The sequence below is a fragment of the Natator depressus genome, chromosome 28 (genome assembly GCF_965152275.1).
Source record: "Natator depressus isolate rNatDep1 chromosome 28, rNatDep2.hap1, whole genome shotgun sequence".
Classification (NCBI taxonomy): domain Eukaryota; kingdom Metazoa; phylum Chordata; order Testudines; family Cheloniidae; genus Natator; species Natator depressus.
In genome coordinates, this window is record NC_134261.1 from 12,579,964 (window position 1) to 12,603,043 (window position 23,080).

At 52.4% G+C, this 23,080-nt stretch overlaps 2 protein-coding genes across 2 annotated transcripts in view; both read right to left on the bottom strand.

Moving 5' to 3' along the window:
• LOC141978939 (uncharacterized) overlaps nt 1–23,080 on the bottom strand; it is a 107,193-nt gene that overhangs the window by 17,460 nt on the left and 66,653 nt on the right. Inside the window, 1 exon segment of the mRNA XM_074941340.1 lies at nt 9,954–10,723. Within this exon segment, the coding sequence (XP_074797441.1) occupies nt 9,954–10,723 (770 nt within the window).
• On the bottom strand, nt 11,390–21,337 carry LOC141978935 (zinc finger protein 785-like). Its single transcript, XM_074941336.1, has 4 exons — nt 20,974–21,337; nt 20,231–20,357; nt 15,802–15,886; nt 11,390–11,501 (listed from the first exon to the last, which is right to left on the bottom strand). Exons 1-3 carry the CDS (start codon nt 21,118–21,120, stop codon nt 15,840–15,842), a joined length of 321 nt encoding a protein of 106 aa, XP_074797437.1. The 5' UTR covers nt 21,121–21,337; the 3' UTR covers nt 11,390–11,501; nt 15,802–15,839.

The window sequence follows — 23,080 nt, forward strand, 5'->3', positions numbered from 1 at the left end:
AAGGAGAGGCTGCTGGGGTTTAGAGACCTGGGGAAGAGCCCCGAACCCAAGAGGATTTTTCACTGACGTTGGATGATGACCTGGAGCGAGGCCAAAGCTGGGAGGGGAGACCCGTGGTCAGACAAGGCCGGGGAACCGGCGGGATTTCCGAGAGGAGGTCGAGTCTGAGCGCGTGTCCCCGCAATGATGGACTCGGGGGAAAGGGGCGACGCTGGCAGAGATCGGATGCCCCCGGTGACGAGCTGGGGGGGCAGGGGTAACGCGGAGGCGTGGTTGGTGTGTTATCATGCCAAGAGCGGAGGGGATTTCGTGGGGGGGGTGGAAGGGGGAGGCGGGGGAGGCAGTTTGAAGGGATTTTTTGGGACTGGACAGTGACGCCTCCCCCCCATTCACAGGGGCTGCAGGGAGCTGGGGGGGGGCAGTGTGAAGGAGGGGCGGGAAGGTCCCTGGCCCAGGGAAGGGGGCAGCCAGTGGGGGAGGGGCGGGTGACGGGGCGGGGAGGTCTGGGGGCAGCCAGTGGGGGAGGGGCGGGTGATGGGGGGGGTCTGGGGGCAGCCACTGGGGGAGGGGCGGGTGACGGGGCGGGAGGGGTCTGGGGGCGGCCAGTGAGGGAGGGGCGGGTGACGGGGCGGGGGGGGTCTGGGGGCGGCCAGTGGGGGAGGGGCGGGTGACGGGGGGGGGTCTGGGGGCGGCCAGTGGGGGAAGGGCGGGTGACGGGGGGGGGTCTGGGGGCGGCCAGTGGGGGAAGGGCGGGTGACGGGGCGGGGGGGGTCTGGGGGCGGCCAGTGGGGGAGGGGCGGGTGACGGGGCGGGAGGGATCTGGGGGCGGCCAGTGGGGGAGGGGCGGGTGACGGGGCGGGAGGGATCTGGGGGCGGCCAGTGAGGGAGGGGCGGGTGACGGGGGGGGTCTGGGGGCGGCCAGTGGGGGAGGGGCGGGGGAGGGGGCGGGGGGGTCTGGGGGCGGCCAGTGGGGGAGGGGCGGGTGACGGGGGGGGGTCTGGGGGCGGCCAGTGGGGGAGGGGCGGGTGACGGGGGGGGGTCTGGGGGCGGCCAGTGGGGGAAGGGCGGGTGACGGGGCGGGGGGGGTCTGGGGGCGGCCAGTGGGGGAGGGGCGGGTGACGGGGCGGGGGGGTCTGGGGGCGGCCAGTGGGGGAGGGGCGGGTGACGGGGCGGGAGGGATCTGGGGGCGGCCAGTGGGGGAGGGGCGGGTGACGGGGGGGGTCTGGGGGCGGCCAGTGGGGGAGGGGCGGGGGAGGGGGCGGGGGGGTCTGGGGGCGGCCAGTGGGGGAGGGGCGGGTGACAGGACGGGGGAGGGGTCTGGGGGCGGCCGGGGGGGAGGGGCACAGACAGGGACCGGATCCAATTAACTCCCCCCCCCGGGGATTTCCTGCCGCCCAGGGACAGTTCAGCCCCCCCCGGCTCCGGCTCTTACCGGCTTCCGGGGCCGCAGCGCACCGGGCAGAACGGGCGCGAGGCGCGCGGCACAGGCCGGAAGTGACGCACCCGGCGAGCGCGGCGCGAGGCGGGTCCGTTAGGACGGTTGGAGCCACAGCGCGCCGCGCGCGGGGGGCGGGGCCGCTCCCCCCCGGCCCGTTCTGGGGGCGCTGCCTGGGCGGGGCCGGGGAATATCAGTGGGGCAGGAGGGGGCTAGTGAGGGGGGAGGGGTATGCTGGGGCAGGAATATCAGTAGGGCTGGGGGAGGGAAGAAGGGAGGCTGGCAGCGGGGTGAGGGGGGAGGGACAGGAATATCAATGGGGCAGGAGGGAGTCTAGGGGGAGGGAAGGAGGCTGGTGGGGGGTGAGGGGTATGCTGGGGTAGGAATATCAATGGGGCAGGAGGGGACTGGGGGAGGAAAGAAGGGAGGCTGGCGGCGAGGTGAGGGGGGAGGGACATGGTGGGGGATGGGGCAGGAATATCAATGGGGCAGGAGGGGGTGGGGGAGGGAAGAAGGAGGCTGGCCGTGGGGTGAGGGGGAGGGACATGGCGGGGGATGGGGCAGGAAGGGGACAGGGGGATGGGGGAGGGAAGAAGGAGGCTGGCAGGGGGGTGAGGGGGGAGGGGTATGCTGGGGTAGGAATATCAGTGGGGCAGGAGGGGGCTGGGGGAGGGAAGAAGGAGGCTGGTGAGGGGGGAGGGGTATGCTGGGGTAGGAATATCAGTGGGGCAGGAGGGGGCTGGGGGAGGGAAGAAGGAGGCTGGTGAGGGGGGAGGGGTATGCTGGGGTAGGAATATCAGTGGGGCAGGAGGGGGCTGGGGGAGGGAAGAAGGAGGCTGGCGGGGGGGTGAGGAGGAGGGACATGGCACGGGGGTGGGGCAGGAATAGCTAATGGGGCAGGAAGGGGACAGGGGGAGGGAAGAAGGAGGCTGGTGAGGGGGAGAAGCTGGGGTGGGCGGGGCAGGAATATCAGTGGGGCAGGAGGGGGATGGGAGGCTAGGGGAGGGAAGAAGGGAGGCTGGCGGGGGGGTGAGGAGGAGGGACATGGCGGGGCAGGAAGGGGACAGGGGGCTGGGGGAGGGAAGGAGGAGGCAGGTGAGAAGCTGGGGTGGGTGGGGCAGGAATATCAATGGGGCAGGAGGGGGATGGGAGGCTAGGGGAGGGAAGAAGGGGTGGTGGTGAGGGGGAGGGACATGGTGGGGAGCAGGGCAGGAATATCAGTGGGGCAGGAGAGAGTCTGGGGGGAGCGAAGAAGGGAGGCTGGTGGGGCAGGAATATCAATGGGACAGGAGGGGACTGGGGGAGGAAAGAAGGAGGCTGGCGGGGGGGTGATGGGGAGGGACAAGAGGGGGTGGGGCAGGAATATCAATGGGGCAGGAGGGAGCTGGGGGGAGGGAAGAAGGAGGCTGGCAGGGGGGGTGATGGGGGAGGGACATGGTGGGGGGCGGAGCAGGAGGGGGCTGGGGAGGGGCTCAGAGCACCTCTGTGTGGTCCGGCTCAGGGCTTGGCCCTGGCTGGCTGAGGCTCCGGGGTTCTTGGGTGCCGGCCAGCGGCCGTGGGGGTGGGGTGGGGTCTTGGGCAGAAGAGGCGGGGCAGGGGGCTCGCCGCCCCATACCAGGGGTGTCCCTGCCGCCCCTAAGAATCCCATACAACCCTTTCAGCCTTTCCCGCTCTCCCGTCAAATTATTGACCCGCCCTCAGATCTCAGTGTTTTGATCTTATATTATCCAATCTTTTGGTTTTGACCCGTTTTCTCCCCCGTTCTGCAGGACTGATCTGAAGTGCCGCGAGCGGCCAGGTGGGTGAGGTGACGCTGTCGCTGGACCGTGTCCGTTGGTGGAAGAGAAGCATTGGAGCCACAGAGCTTCTCCTCAGGTCTGGGAAGGTTCCGAGTGGAGCCGAAGCGTGAGAAATTAACCCATGTCGCCAGACACTCTTCCAGCTGAAGTGGGCCGTGACCGCCGCTGCGCTCGTTGGAGAATTCGTGGATTACAGACGGTTCCAGTGAGACCTGTAACCAGTGTCTCTCTTTTTTTCTTGGTTTGGTTGTTGAGAGCCCGATTTGTAGAGTCTAGCAACGTTATGCATTTCAGCTCCCAGGCTCGTCTTTTGAAGGGGTTTTGCAGGTTTCCTTCGCGGGCTCGGCCTGAGAGGTGAGATCTTGAGTGATCACGTTGTGAGGAGGGTTCGTCCACGGGTGATGGGGTGGTTTTGTCTTCTATTATTTGTCTGTGTGAGTTCGTGGATCTCGGCAGGTGTGTTTTGTGGGGTCGCAGCAGGGGAGTCATGGCGGCAGGTTTGGCAACCGTTGTGCTGGCGGAGTCTGGTGCAGCTTTGAGTTGGTGTGTCCTGGTCTGTAGGGAGCCTGGTTGGGCTGATGAGGTTGGGGGCCAGAAGAGTGGGTTGGGGAAAGATTTCTTTCAGGATGTGGTCCCCATCGGGTCTGGATTGTAATTGTTTGCTGATCCCCCACATGGGTTGTAGCGTGACCATTAGTGGGGTTGTGAATGTGTTCTTCTGTATTGAAGCAGGCTCTCTCGAGGTACGAGGGGGCCCATTCCATGATGCCCCGGCGATGGTCTGGTTGCTCAGGGAATTAGCTCTGTCAGCAGGGTGCCCTCCTCTTGTGGTGTCTCACTCTCTGTCGCTCCATCTCCACTGGCTGTGGGGACCCGTGTCGCTCCCGGGATGCGGCATCCTCTTCACGGCCCAGCCCTCCAGCTGTGCCTCAACTCCACTATCTCCCCCCCTTCCAGGGGAACCGGCAGTCCTTCGCCCAGACTCTCGTGGCAGTGGTGAACTGCAGCCCCTAGCCAGTCTTTAGGCTGGCCACTTCCCTCGGTGCCCAGTGGGGCAAAGGGGGCGGGCCAGGCCCACCTGCTACTCTGGGCCCCCACAGCTGGCAGCTGCTCGCTACCTCTCCTTCCCCCCTGCCGCTACCTGCTTTCCCTGGGCCACTTCCCCATAACCCCAGTACCTACTCAGCCCCTGTGTCAAGGCCTCAGTGTGGGAGCCAGCCAGGCTGGAGCTCCGCTTGCTCCTCTGACCCTGCCCAGCACGGCTCTGTCCCAGGCACTTCTCTCTGTGGACAGCCAGGCCTTCTCCCTCAAGCTCCAGGGAGAGACTGAGCTCCTCATTGCCCTGCAGCCCTTTTTATAGGGCCCAGCCTGGCCCTGATTGCCTGGGGGCTGCTATTAACCCTTTGCCAGCCAGTGTGGGGCAGCTGCCCCATCACAGGGAGACCCCAGGAAATCCCTCCAGCCTTGCACCCCAGAAATGTACCGTCTTACACTGCTCAAGACCTTCTCTGGAACAGTGCAAGCTCATTAATTAGTTTGCTGCTTCGTCAAAGGAAAGTGGATATGCACCAGCCTTTGTAATCTGAGCAGATTCCCCAAAGCACTTTAGACGTACTCACTAGTCAGTGTAAAACATTAAAATAAGTTTATTAACTACACAAAGATAGATTTCCAGTGATTATAAGTGGTAGGCATAAAGGTCAGAGATACTTTTTATTTCCTTAAGGTAACTAAACACTCATTTTAAATCCTAAACTTTTAGAGTTGAATCAAACAGCCTTTCTCACCCTAATAGATGTTACCAGTAGCTCATCGCTCTTAATACATGGGCTGAATTTCCTTCTCAGCCCCGAATCAATCTCCCCAGTTCAAAGTCTTTGTCTTCCCAGTGTTCTTGTTGTCGTCAACATAGCTGGGGGAGGAGTTATGGGCAGGGTGCATGTGATGGGGCTGTAGGCTGGGAACCTATGGGGTAGTGTTCTGATGGTCTGTGGATGTGGGTCTAGGATGTGCTGGGGTTCTTTTAGGGGACAGAGGGGAGGGGACAGGAAGTGGATGGGGTGGCAGAGGTATGTGGGGTGTGAGGGGTGCTGGAGTTCTTCTGAGGGGTGCTTGGGGTGGGGGGCTCTGAATGGAACTAGGGTTCTTGTGGGGATGGGGGCTACATAGAAGGTGAGTGTGACTTGGAGTGTCGGTTGCTAAAAGCTGCGTAGTACAAACAAGCCCTAAGCAAGATTTGAATCAAACTGGAACTGGAGAACTGGAGGTCCTGGTGATGTCAAGGAATTATGACATGATTGGAATAACAGAGACTTGGTGGGATAACTCACATGACTGGAGTACTGTCATGGATGGTTATAAACTGTTCAGGAAGGACAGGCAGGGCAGAAAAGGTGGGGGAGTAGCACTGTATGTAAGGGAGCAGTATGACTGCTCAGAGCTCTGGTACGAAACTGCAGAAAAACCTGAGTGTCTCTGGATTAAGTTTAGAAGTGTGAGCAACAAGAGTGATGCCGTGGTGGGAGTCTGCTATAGACCACCGGACCAGGGGGATGAGGTGGTTGAGGCTTTCTTCCGGCAACTCGCAGAAGCTACTAGATCGCACGCCCTGGTTCTCATGGGTGACTTTAATTTTCCTGATATCTGCTGGGAGAGCAATACAGCGGTGCATAGACAATCCAGGAAGTTTTTGGAAAGCGTAGGGGACAATTTCCTGGTGCAAGTGCTAGACGAGCCAACTAGGGGGGGAGCTTTTCTTGACCTGCTGCTCACAAACAGGGAAGAATTAGTGGGGGAAGCAAAAGTGGACGGGAATCTGGGAGGCAGTGACTATGAGTTGGTTGAGTTCAGGATCCTGACACAGGGAAGAAAGGTAAGCAGCAGGATACGGACCCTGGACTTCAGGAAAGCAGACTTCGACTCCCTCAGGGAGCGGATGGGTAGGATCCCCTGGGGGACTAACATGAAGGGGAAAGGAGTCCAGGAGAGCTGGCTGTATTTCAAGGAATCCCTGTTGAGGTTACAGGGACAAACCATCCCGATGAGTCGAAAGAATAGTAAATATGGCAGGCGACCAGCTTGGCTTAACGGTGAAATCCTAGCGGATCTTAAACACAAAAAAGAAGCTTACAAGAAGTGGAAGGTTGGACATATGACCAGGGAAGAGTGTAAAAATATTGCTCGGGCATGTAGGAATGAAATCAGGAGGGCCAAATCGCACCTGGAGCTGCAGCTAGCAAGAGATGTCAAGAGTAACAAGAAGGGTTTCTTCAGGTATGTTGGCAACAAGAAGAAAGCCAAGGAAAGTGTGGGCCCCTTACTGAATGAGGGAGGCAACCTAGTGACAGAGGATGTGGAAAAAGCTAATGTGCTCAATGCTTTTTTTGCCTCTGTCTTCACAAACAAGGACAGCTCCCAGACTGCTGCGCTGGGCATCACAACATGGGGAGTAGATGGCCAGCCCTCTGTGGAGAAAGAGGTGGTTAGGGACTATTTAGAAAAGCTGGACGTGCACAAGTCCATGGGGCCGGACGAGTTGCATCCGAGAGTGCTAAAGGAATTGGCGGCTGTGATTGCAGAGCCATTGGCCATTATCTTTGAAAACTCGTGGCGAACGGGGGAAGTCCCAGACGACTGGAAAAAGGCTAATGTAGTGCCAATCTTTAAAAAAGGGAAGAAGGAGGATCCTGGGAACTACAGGCCAGTCAGCCTCACCTCACCTGGAAAAATCATGGAGCAGGTCCTCAAGGAATCTCCTTCCTTAGAAGTTTTTAAGGTCAGGCTTGACAAAGCCCTGGCTGGGATGATTTAATTGGGGATTGGTCCTGCTTTGAACAGGGGGTTGGACTAGATGACCTCCTGAGGTCCCTTCCAACCCTGATATTCTATGATTCTATGATTCAAACAGTCTCTCACCCTAATAGATGTTACAGGCAACTCACAGGTCTCATTACTCAGACTGAACTCCCTTCCAGCCTGGGGCCAATCTCCCTAGTTCGAAGTCGTTGTCCTCCAGACATTGATAGTGGGGGTGGGGGGAGGAAGGGAGAGAAGCCAAGTGATGATGTCACTGTCCCTCTTTTATACTTTCTTCCAGCTCCTAGAAAGATCCTTGCTGTGACATTGGCTAGGCTGTCCCCATTACGTATTTGCCCTCTCTAAGGAGCCTCTGGGAGAGTGGATTCTTCTTGATGGACCATCAACGCCCGTCTGGCCAGCGACAGCTGTTCCTCTGTTGCAACAGAAAGGCTGGCTCTGGGCATTTCCCAACCTCACAACGTATTTCAGTAACACATATAGCAGTACTTCACAACTTCACATACAAAGACAGTACCTACAATTCAACAAGGTATTAAGGTTCAACAGACCAAGACTTCTAAAACGACACTTCACAAGGCATGCATTGTACAAACATATCAAGCATATGACAGTGGTGAATATGGGGATTCCAGGGTGCTACTGTCACCCCCCCCCACCCCCGTAGACAGTGCCATATTGGCGGGAGAGCTTCTCCTGCTGATAAAGCTACCACCTCTTGGGGAGGTGGATTAATCTCTCCTTTCACCTTAGAGCTTCTTCATTAAAGCGCGACAGTCACGCAGTTACACTGGTGCAGCTGTGCCCATGCAGCATTTGAAGGGTAGACGAGCCCCAAGACACAAAACCACAGAATCAGAACTCGAACATTTGTGTGTCCTGCAGAGCCAAATGAACATGTCGTTCATGACCATCGTTTCCACAGCGTGCAAGTGGCAGCCAGTTTGGGATTCACAGGGAAGGAATGTCCTTGGAAGGACTCTCTCTCTCTCTCTCTCGATTTGCCTCATGAAACTTTGGCTCCAAATGGTGAAAGATCAGTGTTCTCAAACTAACCATGGCATCCTTTGGGACTGTAATCCGTGACACTGAACTAGGAAGTGGTGTTGTACAAACAATGTTCCTTGGGCCATTGGTCACCTTAGCTTCCTTTGCTGGGTGAAAACCAAGAACTGGGTGTGTACTATTTCTACCCCCCCCTCTTTCCGAATCCTTGGCCATGGCTAGGGTACATTTACACTTCTCTGAAGTAGAACCCTTTATCAAACCACTCAAAATCTCAGCAGTGCTAGTGTGGAACGGCTTCTCCAAACACATCCAGGGTTTCTTTAACTTGGTGGCATGGGTCTAGACTAGGAACTAAATACAGGTCTGGACCAAAATCTCTGTAAGTTACCAGAGGTGGAGTTTCTATTCAAAAATAGATATTTTTCTGCAGCTATTCTGTGGCTTTCATTCCCTGAGCTGCCTGGGGCTGAAGTTCTCGGGCTTCGGCTTCCACCAGGGGGGAGGGGCATGTCATGTATTAATTTTTGTTGTCAGAAGGGGGGTCACATTGCAATGAAGTTTGAGAACCGCTGGCTTAAACAACTGAACTCCACTGTGATCATCTGCACTTGCTTCAGTTTGTTGCACAGTTTGGGTCTGCTGCTGTTCACCATTTCCAAGTGGAGATTTCAAATCACTGCTGTTTCTTTGTTAGCATGTCCAGTAAATGGGAGAGTTCTCTCCTGTTGACTGAACTCCACTTGAACTTTCTCCATGTCATTATGTAGAGGTGGGGAAAAAGCAAAAGTAAAGTAATGACTTTAACAAATGGTCATTTATCTCAAAGTCGCCAATAAATCTGAGCTACATCCTGTCAAACTAAACTAATATCGAATTAGGTGACCAAACAGCTTTCAGGAAAGATAGACACCCACATCACAGATATATAGAACGCATGAAAATGAAGGTCTCAAGTGAAATTCCAGAGCAGGTTACATCTGATGACTCAGAACTGGGACAAGAGATTCTCCCATCACATTCTCCTCTGATCCATTCAAACCTGTTTCATTCAGCACTGTTGAGTTATGTTATTTACAAAAGTTCTAGCATTCTCATAATGAGGGGAAAAAACAGCCAATCTTCCCCCAAGTGGCTTGGCCAATAGTTGGAAACTGGGATTTAAACTCCAAATGATCCCACACTGTTTGGGATCCATTTGAATCCCCCTTTCATCTCCAGCCATAGCGACTCTGATATAGGATTAAAGAAGTCAAAGCATCCTCTCCAAGAACAGACAGCTGAGAACACTGCACCACACGACACTTTGAGAGGTGGAGGGATAGAATGTGAAGAAGATAAATTCTGCATGGCTCAAAAAGGAGGTAACCGTTCTGGAGTGATGGGGAAGGAGGGAATCTCTCTGAGTCACCCCATCGCCTTCCAGTGTCACCAAGGCTGAAATGACATTTTTTTCCCCTTGCCACTGCTCCTCTTCATTTAAAATACATTTAAATATAATGAGGAAAAAAGGTCCACAAATAACTGCTCTTCAGCACAACCCAGAGCAACGTGAGAACAACTGAGAATGAAACAATCTGTATCATTCATGACCCTAACAATTACTCTGCAATAGGAGGAACAGTATAAATGTGATGCTCCTTGTTTCCTGGAAGAAGGGACAGACTCCCATTACTCATGGGACAATGGAGTGGATAGCAAGGACAACCGGGTCCGCCCCAAAACAGGATGAAATGCAAATGGCAAAAATGTGCAACTCATCCGGACAAGCTGAGGGATAACGGTGCTGCAACCGGTTCAAACAGCCTTACAGGTTACTTCATGGGAATTAACAAAAGTATTAAAGAAAAAAATGGCTAGATAGCCCTAGAGGTCTTTATGGTGTTTCTCTCCCTTGCAGATTCTCTGATGATATTTAAGGGATGAGCTCTGAGTGAACCTTGTCCCACACTCACGGCATTCATAGGGTTTCTCTCCTGTGTGGATTCTTTCATGTCTAGTAAGTTCTGACAACTGAATGAAGGTCTTCTCACACTCACAGCACTCATAGGGTTTCTCACCTGTGTGGTTTCTCTGATGCCTAATGAGGTGTGAGTGCTGAATGAAGGTTTTCCCGCACTCAGAGCATACATAAGGTCTCTCCCCCGTGTGCATTCTTTGATGTATAATGAGGTCTGAGCTCTGAGTGAAGCTTTTCCCACACTCGCAGCATTTATAGGGTTTCTCACCTGTGTGGTTTCTCTGATGCCTAATGAGGTGTGAGTGCTGAATGAAGCTTTTCCTGCACTCAAAGCATTCGTAAGGTCTCTCCCCCGTGTGGATTCTCTGATGTCTAGTGAGCTCAAAGCTCTGACTGAAGGTCTTCCCGCACTCGCAGCATACGTAGGGTCTCTCTCCCGTGTGGATTCTGTGATGTTTAAGAAGGGCTGAGCTGTCCGTGAAGCTTTTTCCACACTCTCCGCATTCATAGAGCCCCTGCCCGGTGTGGACTTTGTGATGCTTAGTAAGGTGTGAGCTGTCAGTGAAGCTTTTCCCACACTCGCTGCATTCATAGGGCCTCTCCCCGGAATGGATTCTCTGGTGTGTAATAAGGCTTGAGTTGTTAGTGAAGCTTTTCCCGCACTCACAGCATTCATAGGGTCTTTCCCCTGTGTGGATTCTCTGATGTCTAATAAGGGATGAGCAGTGAGTAAAGTTTTTCCCACACTCGGTGCATGTAGTTTTTCTCTTTCCCCTGAGGCTTTCCTGCTGGGCTGTGGTTTCCTTCAAGTCCTTCTGAGTTCCCCCACAGTAAATTAATTTCCCCATTTTCTCCTCTGGCTGGTTTCCCTGCTCTCTCTCTGGTCTGTGCTGAATCTCAGAGGCTGTTCCCTGCTCACGACTCCTGGACACATTCCCTTTCGATCTCTGCGATAATGCTCCATGTGATTCCACTTGCTCAGCATCTTCCTGCTGAGAATTCTGCTCCTCATTCTCACTCACCCTCCCAGGACCTGCTGGGACAGAGAGAGAAACCTCAAACAGGGATGGAAAAGGGAAGACCAAACCAAAATAAGTGCTGGAGAGAGGTCAAATAAAAACCAGGAACTGAATTCCCCCAAAGGGAATCAATTCTGCCTTCACATCCCATCTAAATTCTCAGTGGGAAGGGAAGAAGCTACTGACAGGTGTCAGTTAGAATCTATAGGAAGCCATGAGCTATATCTTCCCTGGGGATATGATGCTTGCTGGGGACAATCCTGAACTCAGAGAGCTCCCAAAGTTTTTGTAGGGTATACCAGAGGTCAACTTCAGGCACTTACAGATTCTGAGTAGGTTTAATGTTTCCTCACCTGTGCAGGGACCTCTCAGGATCTCCCTTTTCTCTGAACCCTGGAGGTCTGGGACCCATGGCTCTTCCCTTTCTTCCAGCTGGGAGATCACATCAGGTTTGGAAACTAGAAACCCTGCTCAGATGAAAGAAAACAAAGGAGATCAGGTGAATTCATAAGACTTTGTCATAAAGAATAGTCTAACTCCAATCCTTAGTAAACCAGTGAAATCCCAGGGCCAGCTCCGCAGGTTCTCAAAGGTGCAGAACACCCTGCTTATGAGGGATTGAACTACCTGCATATCTGCTGGGAACCCACACAGACAGACACTGTGTGACAGTCTCTACCCCTATGTTCACTCTTCTACAAAATTATGTATTTTGTACAAAGTATGCCTTCTGAGGTATCATTTGAAAACTCATAATCCACTGAACATGATCACCTTGTTAAAATATGTGAAGCAACACTGTTTGTAAAGTTATGAGATTTTACTGTATGATGTTACTGAAAATATTACAGTTTTGTGGAACACCCGGAGACCGGTTCCTCAGAGACAGCAAGGCTATCACCTGGTCAAATAGCCACTCTCTGGCAGGGGGACAGGCCAGTCCTTGCTTACAGACAGCCCCCGAACCTGAAGCAAATACTCACCAGCAACCACACACCACACAACAAAAACACTAACCACATACACTATCAGAGGCTCGTTCACTTGCACATCTACCAATGTGCTATATGCCATCATGTGCCAGCAATGCCCCTCTCCCATGTACATTGGCCAAACTGGACAGTCTCTACGTAAAAGAATAAATGGACACAAATCAGACGTCAAGAATTATAACATTCAAAAACCAGTCGGAGAACACTTCAATCTCCCTGGTCACTCGATTATGGACCTAAAAGTGGCAATTCTTCAACAAAAAAACTTCAAAAACAGACTCCAACAAGAGACTGCTGAATTGGAATTCATTTGCAAACTGGATACAATTAACATAGGCTTGAATAAAGACTGGGAGTGAATGGGTCATTACACAAAGTAAAACTATTCCCCCCCCCCCCCCCCCCCGTTCCTCACACATTCTTGTCAACTGCTGAAAATGGCCCACCTTGATTATCACTACAAAAGGTTTTTCCCCCCTGCTCTCCTGCTGGTAATAGCTCACCTCACCTGATCACTCTGGTTACAGTGTGTATGGTAACACCCATTGTTTCATGTTCTCTGTGTACATAAATCTCCCCACTGTGTATTTTCCACTGCATGCATCCGATGAAGTGAGCTGTAGCTCATGAAAGCTTATGCTCAGATAAATTTGTTAGTCTCTAAGGTGCCACAAGTCCTCCTTTTCTTTTTGAAGATATTTACATTCCATCACAGGGATGGCTTGAAGCTCACATCTGCAACTGACAGCCTGTTACCATGATTCAAAATTGAAGATGTTTCCAGTACAAAGGATGGAATGATTAAAGGAGGTAAGAAAATCGCTTGAGACTCTCTCTCTCTCCCTTTTCTCTGGGCTCATGACATCAACAACTCCTGAAGAACGGAACTTGGGCAGCAGGAAAGGGTGAGGGGAGCCCTGGCGGAAAGGGCCGCCAGCCTGTCTCAGCATATGGGGAAAGAAACATTTGCTTTGAATCCGTTTTAGTTTGTTAACTTAGACGTTAGCTTGTGTTTTATGTTGCATTTCTTTTGTAAACGATTCTGATTTTTATGCCTCATTACCTGTCGTCACTTAAAATCTTTTCTTTCGGTAGTTAATAAACCTGTTTTAACTAACCAGTGTGTTTGGATTAAAGTGTACGGGAAACTCCGTTTGGGATAATAAGGCTTGTGTATGTCATTTTCCGTTGACGAAATGACAGACTTTATAGGCGTATCCATAGTGTGCTGGATACTGCAAGAAGCGCATTTCCGGGGAAAAGTCTCAGACGAGTGAATTTGCTTGTATTGTCCCCTGGAATAATTTCTGAGTGGCTGACTAATATAGCGTTTCTCAAATGTGGTCACCAGGGGCTTTTCTTACCACCACAGCATGCTGGGTGGTGATTGGGGGAGGTAAAGCAGCAGCCTATCCCCCAGGGCTGGCAGCAGGGATTGGGCCCTGTCCCCGTTTCTGGGCATGGTGGGGCTCGGGCTTCAGCCCTGGGGTGGCAGACTCTGGTCGTGGGGGTTCAGGCTCAAGCCACACAGCAGCGGGCCTCATCCCAGGCACTCCAGCTGTGGGACCCCAAGATGCAGCCGTGGGGCTTACGGCCCCAGCATGTGGGGGGTGCCGGTTCCGGCCTCAACACCCCGCATCTCCCCTGGCCCCTGCTACCTCTTCAGGGTCTGGTCCCTGGCTTCAGCTGGGCAGCGGCAGGCTCTGGCCCTGGGATCCAGCTGTGGGGCTTTGGGCTCTGGTCCTGGCCACATGGTAGTGGGTGCCAGCCTGGGCTCAAGTCCCCCTCCCCACTGCCCCTGGCGCCCACTAAGGGCTCCGGTCCCCTGCTGCAGGACTTCAGGCTCCAGCCCTGGGTCCCGGCCACAGGGCTTTAGGCCCTGGCCACACGACAGTGAGTGCCAGCTCCAGTCTCACCCCCATCGACCCACCTCCCCCAGCTCGCCAGGGCTGAGTAAGTCTGCTGTGAAAAGTGATATTTCTATTTTAATATCACTTTTCACAGCAGACTTAGTAGCTAGCAAGTCTAGAAAGAAAAAAAACGACCACCACAAATGCAAAAGAAACGAGAACAAAAGAGAAGAACATGCAAAGCACCTTATTTGTTAAGCACCTCTCTGCTGTTAAGGTCCAACAAAGAATCGAGACAACTGTACACTATTTTATTATTGAGTCTGCAAAAACCCCCTACATAAATTACAAGGCTTTGGACATGCATAGGTGCCTATTTTTGTTTTTCCTAAAGCTAATTAAGTATTTTAGGGAAAATGGTCAGCGCAGCAGCCAGCAAGAGTTCGTGGCTGCACTCCAAGGCCACCAAAACCTATGTCGTGAGACCCCCCTGGACTAGTAGCACTCAATACTCTGCAGCTAGGAGCGAGTTACAGGCTGGAGACTGTGGGTTAACTACCCAGGAGTGCAAAAGGCACCCCACATTGGGGAACTGAGGGGACACGGCTGTTCAACAGTCCAGATTGTACCCTGGGTAATGTCACCGTGGCGCGGTGAGCAAGATCTACGCACAGCTTGTTATTTTAAGCAAGAAGCCACAGAAGCTGAGGAGGAGAGGAAATATGGGGGCGGGGGGGGAATCTCATTTTACCCCTAGGAAAAATGATATTTGGGAGCCGAGGCATTCCCCCCACCCCAAATCATTCCTCTCCTGGTAATCTCCATCGCAGACCCCCTGTGAAGGAAGAGAGCCCAAGAAGGTGTTATCAGTCTATCAGTACCCTGCTGAAAGAAACCAAGCCCCAACCAATCCATGTTAATGCAGCTAGCATTAGCCCAAAAGCCCCACAGGCGTCTGGAGTCTACCTGACACATTTTGGGAGAACTGGCTCTGCAGAGACAGATATGGAGCATATTAAGGTTGTCAAAATCAACGGGCAGGCATCCATGGGATGGAAATAGGATGGTGCACAGATTTCTCTGGTTAAACAAAGGGTGGTCCTAGAGACTGACAGGTTACCTGGTCGAATGGCAGAACTCGTGTTAACAGGAGGATCTAAGATTCTTGTGCCTTTAGCTAACGTGCCCTATTGACAGCCGTAGCCACATAGAAAAAAAAACATTCCCAAGAATGGGGATATCATTTACCTCCCCCAAGGTCAGATTACTTTCTAAACCTTCCCATTCTCACGGGGGATCACAGGTGCCTGAATTCAGTACAACAAGACATGTACACTAGGGGCTGGAGTGGGAGCCTGTCTGTCACCACCCTGTGTGCCCCGAGGAGCTGGCTGGGTGACTGCTCTCCTCCGAAGGTCAGCCACACGGTTCACTCTCTCAGCCTGAGTTACAGGCTGCCTCCCGGGGTGGACAGAGGCTGAGTTACCCCCTCTATCCTGGGCATTCACCCCTGAGTGACTAGCAAAAGGACAGTTATGTGCTAACAACATTAAACGCCCCCCCGCTGCTGGACGGGTACAATCAACTGCTTATAAGGCTGCCCAGGGCTTTTCTTCTTCCCCACAGGAGCCTCCCTTCTTATCTTCTTAAAGCGTCTCTCCCTTTTCCCTTCCAGGGGCCCCCTCCAGCACACACTTCCTTATGCTCTCTAGAGTGGGGTGTGCCCTCTGCTCAGCGGCAGAACGCGGTCAGCTGACAACTGGGATAGGCTCTTCTGTTACAGGCATCACTTCTCCCTCCCGCCCCGTTTGGCTCTGAGGGCGTGTTGCCTTTTGGTGCTGTGTAGGAGTTATTCTCATCCCCTCGCGCGTGCGCACACACACAGGTACACATTGCTTTCTACTTTAGCAGTTTCTGGGATTTACCATTTCCTTCTGGAAAAACAGAATGTGAAAAATAAGAATCAGGCCAGGTGACTCCAGGAATGATGGACTCCAAGATCCAAGGAGCCTGCAAGGAAGAGAGATTGTGGCTATTGCAGATGGCGTTGGGGGAGCAAGTCTCTCAAAATGTTTCACTACCAACCTAGGCCATTTTCACACTCTGGGGTGCAATCCAGACCAGTGCGGAGTTGTGTCATCTGTAATCCTGGGTGAGTTTCAATGTTCTGTTGCTGGAGCTCCCTTGTCTGGATGCTCCCAGCCAGCATTCAAGGACACACTGAGTGTCTGTGTGATAAGTGACCCTGGACTAGCTGCTCTGACTCCAGCAGCCTGCTTGCGGCACCCCTGACACATTCTGGCTTCCACAGCCTTGGACACAACTGGCAAGAGATCGCAACATCCCCACTCCTGAATTTTCCCAAAACCATGTGCTCTGCAATGGCTACTTTCTCCAGGACTGTTCAGAGGAATAAGGATTGGTTGTTCCTCAGAAGAGACAAATGGCCCAGCTTATCACTTTAATTGGAGATAGCCATCACTTGTATTCAAAGACAGCACCGGATTCATTTACTAAACGTTTAATCTAACACAAGCATTTAAAGTGAGTTCAGGTATAAACAACAGAGTTAGAAACGGTTAACAGGAAGTGGAAGTGAACAATGACCTAATAAAACTATAGTCCTGGTCCAAGGTAAGATTCTGACCACACTATTTTCCAGCAAGAGGGCAGAGCACCCCTTTGCTCAATATTTCCCCCAAAGTCCAAAGGGCTTGGTTCCTTTGTCTTCTTAAATGAAGTTCCATGGTGGTTTCTTCCCCTGCTGGTGTTTGCTAAAATAGAATTTGGTCTGTTCCTGCGATATCCTCCCCTGCCATGATGCTCAGTGGTTCTCTCTGCCCCTTGTTAGTGTGATAGGTTTGTTTATTGGTTATGTAAATTGCATTCCCATTGTCTCTTAATGTACCCTGAAAGTGCCTTCAAGGTGGCAGAACCACCTGCCTTTGTCTAGAGTGGGGGAACTTCAACCCTGGCTGACAGACATGCTTTAAGAACATCATTTCCCAGCTATCTGTAATCTTGCACTTCTCCTCCATACATATACCATGCAATAATATTAATGAACATTATGTCCGTAGCTTTCTGTTGATATCTTACGTGACACCTTTTCAATACCGGTGAAGACATTAGTGAGTTGGGGTACACTGAATGGGTCAGGCCAGCTGAAACTTGTTATCAGATACCACAGAGCCACTTGCCCCGGGATGCTGTGAGGGTCACAGACATAACCAAGGAAGCGCATATTTGTGCCAGGCCTGCTGGGTAAGCACAGTGGATAAATAGGACATTGTAGCCCTGGTCTATTCTAGGAGCAGGATAGTTGCAGAATTCCAGTCTCGGAGAGGAAAAGGCAGGAAGCCTGACACCTGTGGGTGGAGGGGGGGCACTGAGAGACACCAGGAAGGGGACAGGGTGCACCTAGTCCTCTCACTCGTTACAACACCCGCTCCCCTTTCACCCACTGCTCTCACCCCTCTCCACCTTCTTCGGCCCCAGGAGCACCCGCTCCTTGTGTTCTCTCCTCCCCTCCCATTGCCTGCAGCCTTCCTCACTAGAGCGTCCCCCAAATTTTCCTCTGCCCAGCCACTTCCTGTCTCACCTTCCCTCTGCCCCAAGTCGTCTTTGCTTCCGACTCCCAAGAGTGCCTGTTCCCTCCCTCCCATTGCTAGCTCCCCCATTTCCTGGAGCAAACACTACCCAGCCCCCACCTCCCCTTTACTCGCACCCCCCCTTCCCAACTCCTTGACATCCTGATCCAACTCCTTCCCATTTCTTCCAGCCCTCCATTGCATCGCAACTCCCTACAGAACCTACCCCATGATACGTCTCCTTTCCCCTGCCCCAGACGTCCCAGCTCACAGGAACTCTTCACCCCAAACCTACCCCCCACCAGCCTACCACCACCTGGACACTCCCCTGCTCTCCAACAGCCTCCCTCCCACTGCCTGGACCCTCCGAATTACAGTTATTTATTATTTTTATTACTGTAATGCTCATATCCCCAGTCATTGACCAGATCCCACTGTGCTGGAAATTTTACAGACACAGAACCCCCAAAGGGACTAAGATTAAGACAGGAGACAGATGGGGGAGGTGTTACAGTTTGTATGCTGAGCCAAATGCTAATGAAGAGATTGTGAAATTAGAAAATTTACACACAAAACAAACAGGATCCTGAGAGTTTAGATAATGGCATGTGGGGGGTACACCCTGCAGCTTCCACCATGGAAACAAACTAACAGTATGATTTGTCACAAGAAAGATAATGGAGGAAATAATTAAGCAAGCAATACGCAAACCCCTAGAAGATAATAAGGTGATAGGTAACAGTCAGCATGGATTTGTCAAGAACAAACCATGTCAAACCAACCTGATAGCTTTCTTTGACAGGGTAACGAGCTTTGTGAATAGGGGGTAAGTGATAAATGTGGTATATCTTGACATTGGTAAGACTTTTGATACAGTCTCCCATGACCTTCTCATAAACAAACTAGGGAAATTTCAACCTAGAGGGAGCTACTGTAAGATGGGTGCGAAACTGGTTGGAAAACTGTTCCCAGAGAGTAATTATTAGTGGTTCACAGTCAAGCTGGAAGGGCATATTGAGTGGGATCCCAAAGGTCCGGTTCTGTACAGTATCTTCATCAGTGATTTAGATAATGGCATAGAGAGTACACTTCTAAGGTTTGTGGACAATACCACGCTGGGAGGGGTTGCAAGTGCTTTGGAGGATAGGATTAAAATTCAAAATGATCTGGACAAACTGGAAAAATGGTATTAAATAAATAGGATGAAATTCAATATGGTCAAATGCAAAGTACTTCACTTAGGAAGGAAAAATCAACTGCACACATACAAAATGGGAAAGGACTGCCTAGGAAGGAGCACTGCAGAAAAAGATCTGGGGTTCATAGTGGATCACGAACTAAACATGATTGAACAGTGTTGCAAAAAAAGCAAACGTAATTCTGGAACGTATTAGCTCTTCTGCTCTACTCTGCACTGATTAGGCCTGAACTGGAGTATTATGTCTAGTTCTGGGTGCCATATTTCAGGAAAGATGAGGACAAATTGTACAAAGTCCAGTAAAGTGTGTTTTGCTTCCCCGTTGAGAATATTTTCAAGTGCTGTAAAATCCACACGCAGGCTCTGACATGGTCTGCTCTTTACAGTTTTGCCAGGACAGCTCTGCTCCATAGGGGCCCCTCTCCCCCTAAACCAACATAGCTATGTTGGCAAAAGACACAGTTATAGTGGCAAAATGTCCACTAAAAAAATGTAGCAAACGAAATGCCCAGAAACGACTTTACTGCAGAGCTAAGGTTGCCCAGTGCTGCCCCCCTGCAATGCAACCTTAACTCTGCTCCCAACTGAAACCCTGCAGCTGGTAAGAGCCTCTGGGAATGGTTCTGCCAGGGTGGTGCAAAGGTTAACAAACGACCACAGGAACTGGAGAATTCTCCCTCTGTTGAAGTCTTCGTGTCAAACTGGCTGCCTTTCCGGAAGGTGATTTAGTCAAACACAACATATTCAGCTCAGTGCAGCAGTAACTGGATGGAGTTATACAGGAAATCAGACTACAAAGCCTAATCATCCCTTTTGGCCTTAACAAAAAAAATAAAAATCTATGAATCTAGAATAGATATGAGGAAGGACTAAGAACATGCCGTTGTTTGTGTTGTGTTCTCCAGACGGGAATCCCAGCATTTCTCCACATGCCCTCCGGCTGTGTGCACTGGGCCAGGTGTAGCTGTAATCGGACGGTGGAGGGAGTACTTGGAGCAGCTTGGCAGAGCTGTGACTAGTATGCGGAGAGGTGCATGTGAACCCTGAGGGACCGAGTCTGCCCCATTTCAGTGCTCAGGGTTGTAGGTTGCGGTCACTAAAGGTGCACAAGGGGGAGTTCCTGCCCTGAGGATTGCCAGCACTCTGGTGGGATACACGCTAGTGGTCTCCAGGGCGTAGTGAGGGGCAAGTGAAGGCAACGACTCAGAAGGAAACCTCACGGTGAGGGTAAGGGATTGGGATCACTTTGCAAGACGGAGCTGGTCTGGGTGGAGCAGGCTCAGTGTTTGAGAGAGGGGCAGGGGTTGGAAGCTTCTGTTCGTTATGCTGGACCCAACCCCCAGTTTTACCTGAGCAAACAGGAGAAATCTGACACTGTGCTGTAGTTCTCCTGTGCTCTGTTCCGACGGTGTTGGGTAGCAGGGAAGGGCAGCGGGCTAGTGTGTGGGTCACTGGCATGTTGGGGTGATGCTGAGACAGGGCAGAGTAGAGGTGGCATTGTGGGCATGACATATACCATAACTCCTCATTCCCCCTTCTAATAACCGAGGGGATGGGAATCCTTACCCAGCGAGGTCACATTCTCATAGGTCTCCTGCATGACGTCTCTGTAGAGGGTTCTCTGAGCAGGGTCCAGCAGAGCCCCCTCTTCCCTGGTGAAATACACAGCCACCTCCTCGAAGGTCACCGGCCCCTGAAAGAGCAAGAGTCCCACACTCAGTGCCTGCTGCCCCACTCACAGCCCCACTATTCATGGGGGAGAGGAGCCAACCAAATGGAAGCTCTGGGTGGCTCACAGTCAACAGAGTCCCACCTCCACACCTCTCAGAGCATCCAGGAAACACCAGGGTGAGGGGGCGAAGAGAGAGCCCCTCATCTCTCCCAGCAGATCCATCAAACACCTACTAGTCACAGACTGATACAGGAGATGGAGCCCCTAGCAGGGTCCAGGGACAGCTCCCTGGTAGGAAGCCCAACACCCTCCTCCTTGTGAGGAGCTGGATATGAGGGAGGGGAATCTCCCCGAAATCTGACTGGTGGGTGCCCCCTTCATATCTCACAGCAGCCGCTGGTTAGTTGGGTCAGGCTCCAGCACTGGGAGTCTGCCCAGTTTTCCAAGTTGATTGTTTCCTGTTCCATAAATTAGGGCATTTCCACCTCCAAACCTCACTGGTCTCTTCCTAGAATCTAAGCCACATATTAAAACTAGTTCTGGCAGGTTTGCCAGACCCTGTCCTCCTCCCTTTCTCCACCCTGTGAATTTCCTGCCCTGCTCCAACCTCCAAACCAGACTACCCAAATGTTCCCACCTCCTGTGTATTTGCTGTCCCTCTCCCACCTGCAGGAACCCAGAAGTAACTCCCAATAATCCATAGCTGATCTGGCTTCACTGCAGCCATTTCTCTTCCCTGTCCCAAGGGAGGCTGGGATGAGCTGGAGCGAAACGTGGGCGTCATTCTGCAGCCTGGCAGGGCGAGAAGGGCAGTTGTGGAGTTTAGGAACGGGCTTTAGTTCATTTCACATCACGATTCCCCCAGGCCCTTTCCCTGCAGACAGGCAGCCTAGATTCTGCCATGCTGGGAAAATGCTTGTTCTCTGTATTACAGTGTAGACCTGGCCCCTCCTGCCAGGCTAAGCTCACAGACACATTTTTAAGCCTCTCCAGGAACAAAGTCTCTGCTAGAAAATTGCAGAACCAAAGGAATCACTTGGGGGGATTCTCTCTGACACTGACCCCAGGGCAGCCACACCCCAGCAGGAGGGATACAGCATCAGGAACTGGCTTTTCCTCTCTCTCATCCTCATCTTGCCCACAGGAAAGTGATTCTGCCCAGGGATGCTGCAATACGTGTGACTGGGCAGATCAGAGATCTGGAAATCTCTCTCCCCACTCATTTCTCCCACTTCCCTTTTCAGTCTCTTTCCTGTGTCCCCTCTCCCTGCCCCTCGGGCTGGGAAAGTCCCATTGCTCTCCCATGGCTGGGTTTGCTCCTGGAATTACTAGTGGGAGGGGCTGTCTGAGCAGAGTCGCTTTTTTGCCAGACCCCAGTGTAACAGAAAGAGAAAGTCTGAGACATGAGGCCTGGTAGAAAGGCCGCAGGCTCTGCTCCTGTAAAGCAAAGTTACCAAGAGTCAGACTATGAGCAAAACTCAGGCCCTGTTATGAAACAGAAGCCTGCTTGCAAGTTCACCGTCTGGTACGTGCACTTGGTAAGAACAGGGCTGGCGTTGGACAAACGCAAGCAGTTCCAGGCACTAAGAAGTCACGGAAACACCTACCAGAGGGGCAGTTCCAGAACACCCCGATACAAAGTTATGGTATAAACACACTCCCCAGAGATGATACAGGGACACACTGACCTTTCCTAAAGATCAGGGCAGGATGACAGGGTGATGGACAGAGATCTTTTGATCTAACCACCAAGTGCAAGGTGAAGGGTGGTAACTAACTACGTCAGAGAGGTAACACATAACTTGTTTGTATCAGTGTAGAAGAGAGGGGTTCCAGAGGGGGTGGAAAGTCCCAGCACTGTCTGAGCCAAGTCCATTGTAATGGGCATCCCTGTGTTATTGTCGCCGAACAGCCTGCCGGGCATTAGGACCGTGCATTGTTAACAATAAACCTGGCCAAGCGCCTTTGCCACTCAACCCAAATCTGTGGTCTTCTTGGGCAGTTCGATCCAGGCTTGTGGTGCCGGCTACCTGGCCAGAGCTGGTGCAGCACCCAGAGGACACACACACAGCCAACCCCTGACAACAGCCAGCATTTTCCTTGGGGTCTCTCTCAATTACTTGGAGTCTCTGGCTCAGAATTTAGTATTAACAGGGCCTAGGGCTGCCCTAGGGGGCTAGTACCAGCCAGAGAAAGTCCTCATCTTGGCCGGGCACAGAGGAAGCCTTAATTAAGCACCTCTCTCCCCCTGCCCCCTTGGGGGAAGCAGCAGCTGCTAAGCCTGGACTCCGGCCTCTGACCCAGGGAGCCAGACCCCCATATCCTGAGCAGAGAGGGACAGAGTTTGAGCAGCCTTCCCTCCTTTAGTGTATTTCACATCAAGATTTGATAGCTAAATACAAGAAAAAGCAGCAGCGTTTACAAAGATTTTACGTTCACGTTCAAGAATTTGAGAAAAGGGGTAAATCTGAGATTGTTCGTATAAAATACGAACAGAGCCAGGAAAAATCTCTGGGCATATTCAGTTAGTAATAGAGACCTAGAGAGAAAGTGGGGCAAACGTTTAAGGTATTTTAGGTCCGTCTTTGAGCACGGGAGAGAAAACGGGGTCCCAAACGCCGCCTTCGACCACCTGAGGGGAAAACACCCAGGCCTGCGGGGGTGCTACGGGGCTACGAAAGGAGGGGAGCGGGGAAGGGGGGACCCTTTGAAGGGATTTTATGGGGCCGCCCGCCACAGAAGCG